Genomic DNA, 17455 nt, shown 5'->3' with positions numbered 1-17455 from the left:
CCCCCCCCTCCGGCGGGGGGAGGGCAGGGGTTGTCCCCCGGCCCCTAAACCGTCACTGGCCCTGACGGAGGCTCCGCCTCAGGCGGGCCGCGAGCCTCTGGGCACTGTCCGACCCCTGCGCCGCCGGGCGAGGGAGAGGAGGGAGCCTTCCCGCCAGAAAGGCTGTTCGCTTGAATCCCCCATAAAGATGGCTGAGAATGGGAAGGGAGTTATTAAATGTGCTTATTCCACACACCTGTATGTAAAACCAATTCAGCCCCTGTCAAAGTTTTGTCCTGAAAAACACGCTAGCTGGGTGGGCTCTCCCTGCAGCCTCCTCAGTAGTGGTTTATTTACCGCCATTTTTTCCACATAAAATTACTTGCTGTCCTGAAGGATTTTATGAGCCCTCAGGTAAACACCTCCCGCAGCTGAGGTGTGCATGTTTGCCTGGGAGACGTCTGCACCGGTGACGTGTTTATCCTCCACCTCCTGTCCCCGATTCACTCCACGTGAGTGGGAGCGCTCAGTCTGGGCTGCCAGGAGGGATCAGGAGTCTCAGGCACGAACCCATTGACTCGTTCACAGGCTCTCAATTTTCTCACAAACTCGGTAGAACAATATTTAGCTTTAACGCACCAGTCACAGTCACCGAGGTAAAACAGCGCAGCTGCCATGCCTCCTGACAGGGGATGTGTTTTTGAATGGGACAGCCAGATCTGTGCCATGGCGAGTGATGGCTGGTCCCAACCCCCTCCATCACCCCAACATCTGCTTTATTCCTCCCTGAAGTTTCAGACTCTGCCCATCCTCTTCGTACTTGAGGTAAACAGCTCTAACTATGCTCCCTGACATGCTTCATCCCTGGCTTTAACCAGGTACAGTCATGACAGACTCACACTCAAGGTATTTAAAAGGAGTAAAAGTTGTAATACATGAAGTGGCTTTGCCATAGACCAGAAAATTAAATAATGAAAGCCCACAGAACAAACTAACCCTGGAAGAGCGCAGCTGCTCCTCCTTGCTCACCTCAAAGAGGGGCAGAGAGAACAATGCCAACACGTCCAGACCAGGGTGGACACAAGAAGTCCAGCCACCATGTTGGGACCAGCTGGGACCTGCCGTGGGGTGGTCAGCCAAGCCTGGGGGCCCAGGTCGGAGCTGTGCCCCAGGCTCTGGGCAGGGGGACTGGGTGGGGGCACACTGGGCACTTACAGCTCTTGGTGCCCTGACAAACGGTTGCAGACTTCTATTGTTCTCTCAGTTTTGCTCTGGGGGAAACATGTGGGCCTCTGTGCCAGGGAAAAGGACTCAGGGTTTCCAGAGCTGGTGCAAAATCGCCTCCTTTCCTGTGTGGTTAAGGTTGGAGACTCGGATGCAAAAAAGGGCAATATTTGATTCAGAAAAGAGAAATTTCAAAAAAATATATTGATACTGGGTGGTGTTCGCTGGCCCAGAGTTTGCAAAAGGGTTGGATGGTCTTCTCAAGCGTTTCTGTCCATGAGGTCTGTTACACGGTTTGCTTACATCTTGCGGGGGGGTGGTTTCACTAACTCAAAGGTCCCTTTAACTCAGGAAAATCAATTTTGATGACTCCGAAAGAAATCTGAGCATTGGAAGGGGAGAAACAAAAAAGGAGGGAAAAGCATTCTTTGGAAAGGACAAGATGAGAAATGAAAGTGCTGAAACATAAATTAGTATATTCTCATGGGTTATGCAAACCATCTGGCTTTAAAAGCTAGTAGTCAGAACAAGGAAAAAGGTCATCTGAATTAGCAAAGAACTGCAAAGCAACTGAAGGTAAGAAAGGAGCAAATGGCAGGCACAGCGAGAGAACAAGTTGTTTGTCAAAATACAAAATAGCAGTGGTATTACTGGAAGTCATTTCAGCTCTGCAACGAATGATTTGCATAGCTCCTGTGAATTTATGATCAAATACTATACAGATTTTAAAAGGAAATTAAAATTCTCATAGCCACTCCGTGCAGAGGATTAGGAGAATAATGACATTTGTTCAAATGTGTGTGAAGCAATGAGAAAAATCAAGAGAGAAAGGGCATTCATCGAAGACAGGAAGAAATCCTTCAGTACACAAGGTTAGTAAAGACAAGAGTAAGGTGTCAAGGAAAGAGTAAAGAGTCAATTGGTAGGTGAAGTGGACATTTGCAGATAATTCAAGTAGCAATTCTCAGGACTGGAAAGTGTAAAGCATTCCCTACCTGGTTGTGGTTTACAGTTTTATAGTAGGCTGCACCTAGAAAAGATACACAGATCTGTCTGAAAGCCCCAGGAACAGACAGATTGAAGCCAATGGTATTAGGTATAATGCATTTTGTTAATGATGTGTAAAAACTGCAAGACTTGAGTCTGTGTGATGAATAACAGAATCACAGTGTAAATAACATGTTGTGACACATGCAGGTTACTTGCTGGTTCACAGTCGTTTTCTCAAGACATTTCTCAGTGCCAAGGTTTTTAATAGTTTGTATAATAAATTAAGCATCAATGTTTAGGTCTACCAACCTTGTGAGGCTGTTTTGATTGTGGTTTTTATTATCATGTTTTCAATAAGTTTCTGAACTGTGGAAAAAGAAATCCTAAAGGATATAAGTAATTTGTGAAAATTACTAGAAAGACTAGAAAAGTGAGACTCCATTCTTGAAGTCAGGGATGTTGTGGGGCTCTAACAAAACTTTAGGACTCGATAGTTTTGAAAAAGGAATAGAAGAGGGTATCAGTAAGTTACTTCTGAAAGGGCATATTTAAACCTTTTTGGTAAGGGTTTCTAAACTAATAAAGATACTGACTGGACACTAAGAGGGTAGAATATCAGCTCTCCATTGCTAATGTGTCTGGAGGTGAATGTGAGGCTGTATGGAAGAATGACATTGGAAATTATAGATCTGAAAATTTCAACACAGTGAATAACGTATTGAATTTTAGCATGTCCTTAATTGCTGGAGCTGAGTCTTTATATGATACCCATATAGGTGTGACAAACATGCTAGGCAAAGTGAAAGAAGAGCTGGGTAATCTAGATGGTTTTATACATATGAAAGATTTACATCCTTATCCATGGTAACCAGAGCTGAACAGGAGTTTTTCAAGGAAAGACTTTTCTGTTTGAAAATGCTGTGTTGTCTGCCTAAGGTTTTTCATGAGAAACATACATGTTTTAATCAAAACCCCATTAGTAAGTGCCAGAAAAAGATCCAGAAAGGGCCAGAAATGATCCCAGAATGGCTAATTGCCGGGTAGCCAGGACACCTGCATGGGCTGAGATTTTAAAGGTTCAAATTTTTGCTCTGGTTGATTCAAAGACATGATCTAACCATTGGACATAAGGTTGGCCCCTCTCTCTCTCTCTCAGTTTCACTGGGCCATTCAAGATTATATTAAAAGCAAACAGCCCTGCTAGAAAAGGCATTGGTGGGCAGAAGTAGTTTAGCATGGAGGAGGCAAGAAGATGAGTATAGGATTTATTTTGTTGATTTAATACTGTTTAGAATTGGAGTAATGAATTAATAAGATGGGAATTGAGTTAATGATAAAATTTTTAGAGATGTAAGAAGAAAAGGTGCCAAAATTATGTGAACCAAAAGTTGGGGCGGGGTGCATAAAAAAGAAGATAAACACGGGATTCAGTTAAAGTAGAGCATTGCCAAAGAGTAATTTAGGCATAAAAATACACAAAGGGAAAATACTCTTAATAGTTATATACTTATAAGTAATTAAGTGATATGAGTAAAATGTTGTAAACAGGATTAAAATAGTACGTGATAGTTAAAGGCTAAGTATAAGGACTATAAAACACAAAGGTAGCATCTGAGTTTTACTGTGTACTTAGTTACTGAGGTCATGTTTGTAAGCCTTTGCAGGTCTGTTTTTTAATTACAGATGGGAGTTATAAATACAAGCATAGGTACACCTGCATGATTGTAGAAACTGTATATGTATATTTGTACAGGATAGAACTGCATGCTTCGTCTAAGGATCACAGAGCTATTTGTCAGTTTTTCCAAGTATAAAGAAGAGCCTGAACAAAAGGTCAGTTCCAGCTATGATAAATACAGTCATACAGTCACAGGCAAACATGCCCTTAAGAAAAAAAAAAGCATTAAAATTACCTTCTTCATTTTCTCTCTTCCTCTCATCCCCCTGTCCCCCCCTCTCCAAATCAAGGCTTCTGAGCACGTTAATTGCAGATCATTTGTCCTGTTAATGGGTCCAAAATCCACAGGGAACAATATCTATCAGGCAGTTTATCTAAGATTACCTAGATATCTTGGCAGAGCTTTAAGATGTATTGGGGAGGGACAGGGACAAAAGAGGAGAGAAAGAGATAGAGAGGTTCGTGCTATATCCATGCCCAGACAAGACAGAATTTAGACTATTTTATTTACATTTTCTGGCTCTAGAGGACATAGGCAAAATATTCAAAGCCTGTAGATGTATATACAGACACAAAGGGAGTCTTTTGGAGGCTCAGTGCTGCACGTGTAACCTTCATCACGCTTTTTTGAGGCAGAAGGAGCTGGTTGAGCAGCAGTAATCCTCCTGCACCTTGCTTGTGATTTGAGGACTTCTTTCAGAAGACTGTGAAAAATAAGGCTAGAAAAACCATCTCTAGAGGCACACCTTGGAGTACCATGGTTACAAGAGGAACAGTACTGATTGCTGCTTTGCATATTGCTGGTGTGAGGAGCCATAAACTCTGTTTTAGGAGGCTGACGAGCACTGGACCCTCTTCAGGGCGATCTGGCAAAGACACTCTTCAAACAGCGACTGCAGAACTGTTCACACATTCATATCCTGGAATATTTTTGATTATATTTATTCACTATTGTTGATGGAAAGTTTCAAGTGACAAGACTTTTTAAATTACAGGGGAGAGGGTTATTGCAACTGTATTGTAGAGACTGTAATAGCTCTTGGGATTAAAAACTATCAAAAAAGTTAACAGAAATTTTGCACTATGCACTTACAAGTAGTTTCTTTTATTTATGTATGTTGAAAAAGTACATGCGTTGTTAAGTAGCTCTGTATATTCAACCCTTTCATTAAGAGAAAACATATCAGTTATTCCATCTACACATTTTTTAAAACATAGAATTAAAATAGTTAATATTTTAAAGCAGTTAAGAATGAAGGACTTTATCCTGCCATAGTGATAAGCAATATGTCTAAGAAGCCATCCAGTGCCTGAGACACTAAGAGTGTTTAGAGGATGAGAAGCTATACAGAAGTCTGGATTATTGAGAGCTAAAGTCATATAACTCTCTCCATAGCAGTACAAATACTCACTTAAATTTTGAGTTGGTGGTTGTATTCTACATTCAGGGACTAAGTTTTTTAAAGGAATAGAGAGTTTCTAACGGTGTAAAAAGGTGTAGCCCCAGGTCGTATCAGCAGTGGTTGTGGTCTGTCTTTCTCAATTGTTGAACATTTCATAGTATAAGTAAAAGTACTTGAAAGGATTTTAGCATTCAATACAGAAATTGCTCATTTTCAGTATTAGTTATTTCATACCTATAAAACTAGCAGAGCCTATGAGATTTTTAAATGAATTCATACTGAACTCAGTTTAGCATGAAAATAAATATTTGCAGGGTCTAGAAGATGTCAGATTGCTCGATGGAAGAGTGTGGTAGGATTAATTTTATGAATATCGCAGCAATTCAGTTGTATCTAGGAATAATGTTTTCATGTACTGTTCATTTCAGCTATTTTAAAGCTTTTCTTCTTGTTTCCAAAATTGTATTAGAAAATGTCTTTACTCTGGAGCATGCTAAAAGTTTTACTCTACATATTTCTACATCACTGAGGAACAGGAGTTCAACATGGAGCCAGAAAGAAAAATCCTTGAGAACTGTGCAACTGTATGACTGATTGATAGAGTTTAAAACAGGAAAGGAAAAAAAAGTAGGTTGATTTTAGTTATGACTGGTAAGCTGTGAGCTGGTCTTTTATTCCCTATGCTGTAACTGAATAATGATTTTCTTGTGTTGCTGGAAAGAACAGTTGGACAGGAGCCTAAAATGGAGTGTTCAGGGCCTAAGAGATGAAATGCAGCTAGAGAAAACTACCTGTGAGAATAGCAGGAGATGTGACTTATATTAACTGAAAACCATAAATGTGACTTACATTAACTGAAGACCTAAACGTCTGTGTATATAAGTGCTTAGGGCAGTGTGTTTTGAGCTGACTTCTAAGGCTGTAGGAACCCTTGGTACCAGACCAACCACTTCACTGTGCATGGTGGTTTGGGCTCGTGAGGAAAACTTCCATAATCGCTTCTGCCGGTTTGCTAGGGATGCTGGAGAGTGCAGCTTCTGTAAAGATAGGCATTTGCAGGTCTGGATTGAACCCAAATTTGTTTGAGATTCATTTAAAATTCTAGCTGACTTGTTCAAATACCACTTATGGTGATACCTACATTAAACAGGGTGGTGAAGCTGTGTTTGATGTAGAACGGGTAGAAGAGAAGGAAAAGGTGGCATGAAGCAACCTGGGAGTAACAATGTATGGATGTTCACAACCTGTGAAGAACAGACCTCCAGTGTCTCAAGACAGGGATACAATAACTGACGAATCCAAGCTCTGAGGCCACTTCTGACATCTTTATATCTAGTGTCAGGCTATGAAAGGGAACTGGGCTTCACTGGGAGAGGTATGGCCTCTATGAGAACAAGCACAGGTCACTGATGTGCACTAGAGCTGGCCCCTTTTAACTGAGAAAGGCTTGATTTCTTGCTAACGCCCACCATCATCTCAGATCAACATAGAGGCTGAACTGTGACTTGCCTGACTTGAAGTCACTGAAAACTTGCCATCTGAGCATAGCAAGATGGTATATCCAGATTAAATGATCAGACATTAGTAAATGTTTTTTGCGAACGGGTTCTTGCTCTTCGAAAACCAGGTTGAAACCCCTAAGTGCGCAATGAATAATTAGGTTTGGTTGCCATTGATCAAAATTTATTTGAAATGTCAATAGGGAGCCAAATTTTTAAATTAGTTGGGTGCTTTTAATGGGAGGGAGTTCAGAAACAGTTAAAAAATCTGGTTTTATTCATCTTTGCTAATCTGTAAAATTTGATACTTGGTGAATGGATTTTACAATCGATAACTAATCCCCTGAGATATCCACTCCACTTGTGCTAAATTAAAGGATGAATGGTATTACTGCACTTTGTCATTCTGAAAGAATAGGCCTGGTAGTTGATTAAAGCCACTGGGGCGCTCTGGTTACGTGTCCCTCACTTTCTGTGTCTGACTTAGGAACCTGAAGTCTGATTCAGGTGCTAAGCACCCACAACTGCAGCTGGAGACAGGGGCTTTGAGGTGACAAGTGCTATACAATGTGACATCTCACACTGAGTTCCCAAAATTCATAGAAAGCTTTAAACTTAGTCTCCCTGTACATTTGTAAAATGGCAATAAGAAAACCTACGGGGAGTTGGAAAGATACATGAATCATTGTGAAATTCTGGGACTGCAGTGAATAGTACCATAGTAACGCCATTGGGGAAGTTGACGGTTTTGTCCTCAGAGCTGGGTATGAATAGCATGCAGCAGATTAAGTGTAGAGCTATATGTTGAACAATGAGTGGAGAAAAAGCACTGAATATTTGCTGTCGTCAACAGCAAGGGGTTTGAATCATCCATAGACCTGATAGAGACCGAGCACTGAGTCGGGAACAGTTTGTGTGGAATAAGGAACTTGTTTTAATGTAATTAAAGATATCCTGTCACTCGACATATAATCAAAGGTGAGGTTAAAGCCATGCACATCTTCATTTTGATACTTCCTGACTTTTGAGTGCCTGACTTTTCAGCCCTACTAGTATTCTTAAACCATGCTTTCCTGTGTTACGTTCTGGGGAGGATCTGGTTTCACAAAGCGCAAAGTGCGGATGCTTGCATTTTCCAGCCTGTTGCTGTGGTGGTGAGAGAAGTGCGGGACAGCAAACAGTCAAGAAGCCACTTGTGCTCCTCTCCACCTCTTCTCCAGCATGTCTCTCTCTTTGGCTGCTTATTGCTGAAGACATAATATGCTTTTGGGTTAAGCTCATCCTCTATGTTCTGTCTGGAAAACGTTGTTGTCCTCTCTATTACTGTTACAGACGGAGGCAAACCTGGTGGTGACCTAGAGGCTAGAATATTTGCTATAGCTGTTGTATGACTATAAACTTGGAGTATCATTGAGAAATATACTGGGAGAAAATCTAGAATTGAACAATATGTTTGATAGCAACTCAGAATGCAGGAAGAACAACTGAGCTCAGATCATTTTCACTTCAGTTTTATAGCTTAATGCTTATTGACATGGGTTATTTTGAATAGCAAAAAGATAAAAAAGACATGAAGTACATAGTCTCAAGGCATTCCGATATCTCAGAGTGCAAGATTGCTTGGACCATTGCCTATGATGTGTTTCTTTTAAAGGAAGGTTACTGAGGGATATGCTGTGACCAGAAAAAAAAAAAAAAAGTAGGGAAAGCTCATGGTAATGACAGCTGGGGAAAGGAATATTGTTTGGACTACACTGAAATTACATTATGTGTCTTTGTAAGTACAAGATGATGTTAAGAATAGTCATAGGTTTTGGTGAAACTATTAAAAATTGAGCAATAGAAGAGACAGGATGCTCTTTTTCTGTTCTGAATCACTACTTTAAAAAGCCTTCCCTTTGCTCTCTGTTGTAGTTCAGAGTGTTCCAATAGAGCATCAAAGACCAAACAAAAACACTTACTTGACTTCTCAAGGGAATCTTCCTCCTAGGCTGAGCATTTTCCATGAACTTTTCTGCTCTGTATAATAGAGCTTCTACTGTATACAACTAAGTGGGTTGAGTCATAAAGTGTTGTGTTCTTATGCGACAGTATTAATAAATGCACTGCTCCTGGTAAAGCCAAGGAGTGACTACCAGCTTTCAAAAAGCAGGCCACTATAGCAAAAATCTTACTATTTAAAAATTCATATCTCCTTATGCCATCCTAACCTACAGTTAGCCTCTTCAGTGTGAGAAAATTATGATGAGGTCAGCAGCCCCTGGCCTGTAAAAAATAAAAAAAGGGAATGGGGGAAAGCAAAGATACTATGCCAGCGTCCCACCCATTGAATGACGGGATGAGGGTGGCTGAGCGACAGCAGCCACACAGGAGTAGCCTAGCGAGGACCAGGGAGGGCAGTCAGACCTGGGGTTGTCAAGTTCACTAGGAACTATCTAGAGCCCGGGCCTGGCCTGGGCCCCACTGTGCTCGAAAGAAATCCACTGACAGGAGTGGGAGTTCCACCTTGTGAAAGGGGAATTTCTCCAGATGATTCATGAGACAGATGAACAAGGTTCCTGCTTTGAGGTTTATGATGGATATTTAGTATTCTATCATTAAATCTCCTATATTACCGATGAAAAAAGGAATAACACGGTGAAAAAGTGGCATAAAATTAGAGGTAAAAGAGCTGTCCTAAACTGGAACTGCAACAGGAAGGCTGAGAGCTAAAGGGACGAAGAATGTCTTCACAATAGGTTTGTGAAAAAAGAATTCTCCTCTTCCCCCTCACCGTAATTTAAAAAAAATGAAACTGTTTCCATATATAGATTTTTCCACAAAGTCAACGTATTTCCAGAGCCAATAGCATCACACCTCTTCAGATGCGCTAACTGCACAGGAGAGTCTTTCATCAAATAGCACAGAGTGCTTTCTAATATTAGATCACATTCAAACGAGTCTGCTTTTAAGCATTCAATCAATGGATCATGGTACACTGATAAATTAAAAACTGTGAGCTGGATTCCCTGATCTCTATGTGCTGCTCAGGCAGTTTAAGGCTCTGTGATCTTAACCGGGAAGATAAGAATTCCCCAGAGGCTGGCTGACCTGTGGTGGATGGCTCAGGAGCCAAATATTGGTGTCGATTCCAGCGTAGATCAAATCAGGGAATCAGGAGGCTGTAGTCAGATCCCTTGATACGTTCTCTCATTTTCTTGCATCAAACTGTTCTCAGCTTCATTGCAGATGGTCTAGTTTTACATTTCTTCTTTTCCAGTCTTAACCTTAACTTTTTAAGTTCTGACAATAGCAGACATCTGAAAAAGTAAAAAAAAAAAAAATAATCAGATAAACACTGAAAGTTAGTAACCCCACCTTTAATTTTTTTTCATTTAAAAATCAGATACTTGGGTCATAGATGTATAGTACACCATGCAGTATAAGTCTCAGATGTTTTTGCTACTATCCTTGAGTTTGAATATTGTTGCAGGAACCCAGTGTGCGTTGAAACATCTGAAGAAGATAGGCTGTTGTAGTCATCAAACTGCGCATTCCCCTAGCAGCTCTTGTATGTGGGCAAATTCATCTGCTAAGCCTGGTGACTGGCTAAGGCACTTGATAGGAAACAGCTTTCACTGTAAAACTAGTGTTTTACACGTGGTGGGTGGACAGCCACATGAAAACAGCCATCCTGCAGACCAGGAGCAGTGGTCCGTGAGAGGGAATCTGGGGACAGAGGGTGAGAGAAAGGTAACTCTCTTTTTGTCATGAAGGATGGTCACTTTTAATAAAGGACCACTTTTAAATAAAGGACAAGCCTTAGAACTTCTTTTTGTGCGTAACTAGGAAAATACTGAGAGTAAGTTTTTTTTCTTTATACTGTGTGTTAGTAGTGTCCAATCTTAGAGAACGGTGTAAGGAAGGACAGAGCTTTTGCCATTATAATCAGTAAAATGAGCTCCCTCAGTAAAAAGAGCTTTTCCTTCAGCAGAGCGGTGGGAGAACTTCAGTCACGCTGTCATTAAATAGCCTAGAGCAGGAACTAGCTTCACCTTTTTCTCTGGTTTGGTTCGGGTTTTCTAAGTACTCTTTTAGACTGGTCTAATTGGACTCGTAGCCTCTTACAGGTGCTGTATTTTTCCTTTAGATGCTATTCTGAGAAAATGAAGTTCCTAATACCTGCCTTTTTTTAATAGTCATGGCAAGATTTCAGAAAGGTCAGTGCACGAAGCCGACATTTCTTGCTGTTAAGCTGGTACTCAGGTACCATTTTAGGCAATTGGTAGGTAAGGACTGTTACATTAAGAAACAAAAGAAAAAACCCGCCAAATCAATATTCTTTATTCACATGGAAGCTGAGCGAGCACAAACAGTTTATATGTGTTTAATAATTACCCCCAAAGGCAAGAAGCATGGGTCATTACACATTGCAAAGAACCCAAAAGGAGGCAGGGCTGGCTCTATCCTATATGTCCTTTGACGCAGGCATATGGCTGTACAGGATTCACGCACCTTTCCAGCAAGAACTGTTAAAATGTCCCTACTTAAAATGTAAGGCTTTACAGCAAAGCATCTGTTACTGCAGCATATAAAAAAATTATTAACCCAGACAAGGATTATTATAGGCATGGTAAGATGGGAGGAATTAATTGAACGGAAGAGGAAAACAGATTAAGCAGAAAAGGAATTACTAATGATGTTTTGGAATGGCACCTTATTTAATATTTTCATTAATGACAGTACAAAAAATAAGCATAGACTAATGAAATTTGAACATATATTTGAAACTGGGACAAAGTTGACAGCAATATCAAGCAAAGGACTAGAGTTTTATATAGGAAGAATTTAGTAGTGTGAAGTCTGAAGTAATATAAGCACCATGAAATAAATAAGTGTAAAGTCATGTGTTTGAGAACCAAGTTATTTTGCTGAAAAGAAGGTGGTCCTCTGGTTAAAAAAAAAAAAAAAAAAAAAAAAGGCACATAAGGTTGGTAACAGCTTCTACTTCCTGGAGTCATAAGCAGTAAGAAAATCATAGTAACAGAACTCCTACCGTGATACTGTTTTCAAAAAATGCTCACAGATAGAGCAGAAAGTGAATTTCCACTGCTCAAGTTTCCTCAGTACTGATGCATATAATTTCTGCAGCTTTTCTAGAACCATGATGTGGAACTGGACAGAGACAAATGACCCAATGCTGTTAGGGAAGTCTAAGGACACATCTATGCCGAACAACCTAAGCCAGTGAAAAAACCCTCAATGATTGCTGAGCAAATTAAAGCTAAAATTACAGAGCTTTTTCAAGCCTAGGGTCACGCTCAGACAAGCAGCAATACAGCTACACAGAGCCCAGGACTAAGAAGTCTTATCTGAAGTAGATTAGGCAAGATCTGTGCCTATTTGCAATGGCTTAATGAAACTGAAGAACTGCTGGCTGCCTGTGGAAAGTTTTGCAGCTGCTCCTGAAAGCTGCCCTTGACCAGCTAATTGTCAAGACACAAGTACTACGCCAGCCTCTTCTGTCTGAAATGGGCAGCCACCTCTAGAGGTACTCCTAGCACAGACACGGCAGGACACTGTACAACGGACCTGGTTCACTGGAGCAGAGCAGCAAATGATACTACAAGGTAGCTGGGGTGTCTCGTGATTTCACCTTGTGGTCATTATCATAAGTATTCTTCCCTAAGCATTCATCAAGTGAGGTGAAAGATTTTATCACAATCAGACTCTCTGATTTCCTTCCGTAAGTCAGAAGACCTCAAAGCGCTTGACAGCAGCAGCACATGTGAGTTTAAATGCAAAGTGAGTTGCAGCTATCGTGGGAGTGAACAGCAGGTGCAAGGCGGATTTTTTTCTTTTCCTTGGCAAGTCTGAAAGTCTGTGTGCTTGGATCCATACCTGAAGACATTTATTTGCTAAGGAAGAAGCTTGAGAGCTTCTCCTGGTTTTTGTTTAGCTCATAATTTGAAGCTGTGATAGATGGAAGACTGCTGGACTGCTGGCTTGTTTCCCAGCCAGACAACAGAGCGAATGAACATCATCATCATCAAAAAAGGGACCAAGTCCCCACAAATAAAGTTAAAACACAGAAGATTACTGCAAATAGTTTAAAGCTATTCCTTTCTTCAGTAATATTTGTACTGCATATATATACATGAAGGGGAGACCTATAGGCATGTCACTTACAGGTACAACTGCGACTAGCAAATTTGCTCTTCGGGCAGTTGTACCTTAACGGTGACTGCCAATGCAAGCTGCTCAAAAGGAGTGCCTTAGAATGGGGTTATCTTGTTCATATTTCAAGCAACTTTATTAATCAAAGTCAAGTTCTACTTCTTGAAAAAGCTGAACAGATCTCAAAGGGTCCGTCTTAAAATTATGGGAAGTTGTCAGACGTACAGTTTGGATAGCGCGGCTGGCTGAATACCAAGATTATTCCATGACAAAAAACAAAGACCAACCCCTCTCCCCCAGTAGCACTTCAACAGCACTTCCGATTAATAAGATGAAACAAATCTGTTTTACAGGTTTCCAAAAGATAACTCAGCTTAAGGAACTTACTGTTTATTTATATCTTCGAAACAGAAGGGCAACGTAAAGATTTAACATTTTGGCAAGACTTAGTTTGCAATGAGAACAGCAAGTAACACCCAGAACTCTTATATTTTTGTGAAATTTGCCACAAAGACCCAAGGAGAAAGCACTGACAGACCTTGGCTCCGGGCATCCTAAGGACGTCATTATTTGCGTTGCAGAAAGGCAACGTTTTTTCATCTGTTCCAGCAGTTATAGTAGACCTGGACTAGAAATTGAGCTGAAATCTATATACCGGCTGCACGACTAATGCAAAACGATTTCAACGCTCTTTGAGAACCACTTGAGTACCAGCCACCAGGAGGACGAAGGTTTATCTTTAGATTTTCTTACCTTTCCCTGCGATAGCACCTCTGAGCTCTTCAGAAGAAATCTGCGTATTTCTCCTGTTGGCATTACCTTTATTTCTTCCAGGCTCAGGGATATTACATCTGTAACAAGTATTCCATGAGAAGTGAAAACTGAAAAAGCACTATTATACACTCAGGAAAAACAAGGCAGTAAATTTGGACTCTCTTCTAATCTGATAATATGAGCAAATACTGGAAGACTGAGAAGCAGAAAAAAGAAACTGCGATTTACATATTCATTAAGTAATTTGTATAATCAAAAGATTTAAAAGGTCATTACTGGAACACCTGCCTGTTAACAGATGTGGAAGGATGGAGGCCAAGGAACACAGTTTTTCTAAAGATGTTGATAGATAAACAGTTGGCAGATCTACAGATACCTGCTGCGGCAGCATTAGTCTTTTTGGCTCTGGCTACTGTTGCGGGTAAGGTAAATCTTCTGGAATTTGCGAATCCGTGCGCATACTGACTTTTCCTGTCGCAAAGCCTGACAGTTGCTTATTAAGAATTTAATTGCTTTTAAATATCAACATTCCAGCTAAATAAGCTTTTATCCAGTAGGGAAATTTCATGCGCTAAGGTCAAGTATGAATTTGATGTAAAGCAGGATGAAGGTAGTTCATTGCACTTGACAGAGCGGATACTAGAAGAAAATTGTACAATGTCTTGCCACAGAAAGAAAAACAGCGCAGTAGATGCCTGTTTAGATAGATAGGGGTACAGCACTGTGCACAAATCTTAATCAAGAATGAGGAGTCTGTCTTAATTTGGCTAAATTTGTTAATTTCCGTTTCAGTGCCACTCAGTAACATGAGAGACTTCAATAAGCCATTTGCATAGACGCGCAGTGAGAATCACTTCACTTAATTGTATGTAAGTGTTAGACATCCAGGTCTCAGCTGGTCACCCTATGCTGCTTTTAGTCTGTGGCTGAATCATTTTCTGGGGATTCCTGTTAAACCTCCTTCTAAAACAGATAAAAATACAGCATTATGAGCTGTGCTGGATTTGGCTGGCATAGGGTTAGTTTTCTTCATAGTAGCTCGTATGTGGCTGTGTTTTGGATTTGTGCTGAAAACAGTGTTGATAACACAGGGATGTTTTCGTTACTGCTGAGCAGTGCTTACACAGAGTCAAGGCCTCTTCTGTTCTCACCCCACCCCACCAGCGAGCAGGCTGGGGGTGCACAAGAAGCTGGGAGGGGACACAGCTGGGACAGGTGACCCCAACTGACCAAAGGGATATTCCACACCGTATGACATCATGCTCAGCGTATAAAGCTGGGGGAAGGTTGGCTGGGGAGCCGCTGCTCAGGGACTGGCTGGACATGGGTCGGTTGGTGGTGAGCAATGGCTTTCATTTGCATCACTTGTCTTTCTTGGGTTTTATGTTCCCCTCTCTGTTATTTTTTTTCCTCTTTTCCTTATAATTTTAAAAAATTATTATTATTTCTTTTTAATTATTAAACGACTTTTATCTCAACCCATGAGTTTCTTTCTTGCTTTTACCCTTACAATTCTTCCCCTGTCCCACTGGGGGGGGGGGGAGAGAGTGAGCAGCTGTGTGGTGCTCAGTTGAGGGCTGGGGTTAAACCACGCTATGAGCTTAGACATCTAATTTACAGATGTCTCAGTTAAGGCAAAATAACATTCTGCAATCAGCATTCTATTACTAGTCTTAGGAGAGCATCTGGTTGCATTAAGAAAATTAAATAAGTGGCTTATATGTCCGCATTATCAGTATTAATTTATAAAAATAGCTAAATATAAAACAATATAACTTATGTATTAATCAGGTGTAAGCTTAATAGCTAGGGCATTTCCCCTTCAGTACGCTTGTCACCTAATCTCATGAATATTCAAGCTGGGAGGAAGCTCGGGAGATAATCTGGTCCAATCCCCAGCTCAAGCAGGGCTAACTTCAAAACTATGACACGATGGTCAGGGCCTTGTCAGTCAAGTTCTGCACAGCTCCAAGGACGGACGTTCCACAGCCTTTCTGAGCAACCTGTTCCTGTTCCATTTCCAGTTTCAATTCACTCTCATAATGAAAATTCTTTTTCTCATGTCCAATAAGAATTTCTCTTGCTGCAAGTTGCTTCTGTTGCCTCATATTCTCTTCATGTGTACCTCTGAGAAAAGTCCTCATCCAGGACTTCACGCTCATCCAGGTAGGTGAAGACAGCGTTAAGATCGCCCCTCTGCACTTGCCTACGCTGGTATGCAGGATTAGTCCATTACGGGTAGAAGAGCGTGTATCTTTGTTGAACATCGTGAGATTTGTTGATCCTTAAGTCCACAGCTTGTCAGGATCCCACTGACTGGGACAACCCTACCCCTTGGTGTATCAACCATTGCTCCCAAGTTGGTGCCATCTGCCAGCAGACTGAGGTTGCATTTCATCCCATCGCCCAAGCTTTTAATAAAAATGTTAAGTAGTACTGGCAGCAGTATCTGCCCTGAGGAATGCCACTAGTAACCGGCTTTCAATCTGACTTTGTAGCATCATTATTCTTCAAGTCTGATGGTCCAGCCAGTTTCCCACCCGCCTTCTAAGTCCACCCATCTGGTCCACCTCTCTCCAATTTGGCCATAAGGATACTATATAAGCCTGCGTAAAAGTCTTTGCTAAGGACAGGAAAGATGACATTCTCTGCTCTCTCTCAGGTTGGTTAGGCAGAGTTTGCCCCCGGTGAATTCATGATGGCTATTCTCAATCACCAGTTTGTCCTTCACGTGTCTCGAAATGAAATTCATTTCCATAACCTCTAGGAATATGCTCTATAGTCTTCCCGGGGACTGAGGTTACGTGCTACCTCAATCTCAAAGTATATAAGATACAATTATTATTTGTTTTATAAAAACAAAGATACTGATTTTACATTCCCCCCAAAATAAGACATTTTTATACAGAATAACCTCTTTATAGCTGTTTGAAAAATCTTTACTATTACCTGATTTCTATACACACTTTTATACATTTTGCCTGCTTTAAATGTACAGAATAACAGAAAACAAGCTTTAACTCTTAATAAGTTTACAAGATAATCTTTTTTAAAAAACAATACATCTTCCTTCCTTTAATTTTCATGACAAAAGCCTCTGCGTGGTCAAGGATTCAAAAATTCATCCAAAATTTTCAGAGATGATTCACAGACGATTCTGAAACAGCATAAAACAATGCGTAAATGGATTAGATATGCTCAATGCTAAATCAATCCTAGACTATTTGATTCTCAGAGTATAGCTACCGCATGATTTCTTTGACCAGTTATTCCATATTAGTTTAAGTATTAAATATGCCTTTACAAATTAATTTTGAAATAGCTGCATTTTTTCTTTCAACTTTTCCATTTTTCTGCTGATCATCTCTAGCTATAGTGTAATCTACAGCAAGCCAGTTTAAATTACTATGTCAATTCGAGCACGTTTTCTAATATTTCATCACCTATTTAAAGAACCCACTCGTTTTCTTCACAGCATTTTTACTCTTTTTTCAAACATAAATAGTCAAATCCTTTACTGATGATAGTTCATACTAAGGCCAGTTTCATTCTCTTACTTTTCTTCCTTTCGCCCTCGTTCTTCCATCATCATAATTTTTCTCCTCACCTTGTGGCAATTTTTTTCCAAGCCCGAGCTTTCTATCTTATGCTTATTAGCTGCTGCCTCCTTCGGCTGCAGATACACCCATCTTAGTCCCTTTCTGACTCTCTTTTGACTCACATTACTCCCTAAACAATCCCAAAGGTCAGCT

General features: G+C 40.6%; 1 protein-coding gene across 1 annotated transcript in view; it reads right to left on the bottom strand.

Moving 5' to 3' along the window:
* Positions 1-16781: 16781 nt before the first annotated feature.
* The window catches only part of NCAPG2 (non-SMC condensin II complex, subunit G2), a 52723-nt gene continuing 52049 nt past the window's right edge, over positions 16782-17455 (bottom strand). Inside the window, exon 27 of the mRNA XM_009329885.1 lies at positions 16782-16860. Coding sequence (XP_009328160.1) covers positions 16809-16860 — 52 coding nt within the window. The 3' untranslated portion in view covers positions 16782-16808. The remainder of the gene's footprint in view (positions 16861-17455) is intronic.

Source organism: Pygoscelis adeliae, unplaced genomic scaffold (genome assembly GCF_000699105.1).
Source record: "Pygoscelis adeliae isolate BGI_AS28 unplaced genomic scaffold, ASM69910v1 Scaffold238, whole genome shotgun sequence".
NCBI lineage: Eukaryota > Metazoa > Chordata > Aves > Sphenisciformes > Spheniscidae > Pygoscelis > Pygoscelis adeliae.
Note: the sequence above shows the minus strand (reverse complement) of the source record. Positions and strands in the feature narration are given on the sequence as shown.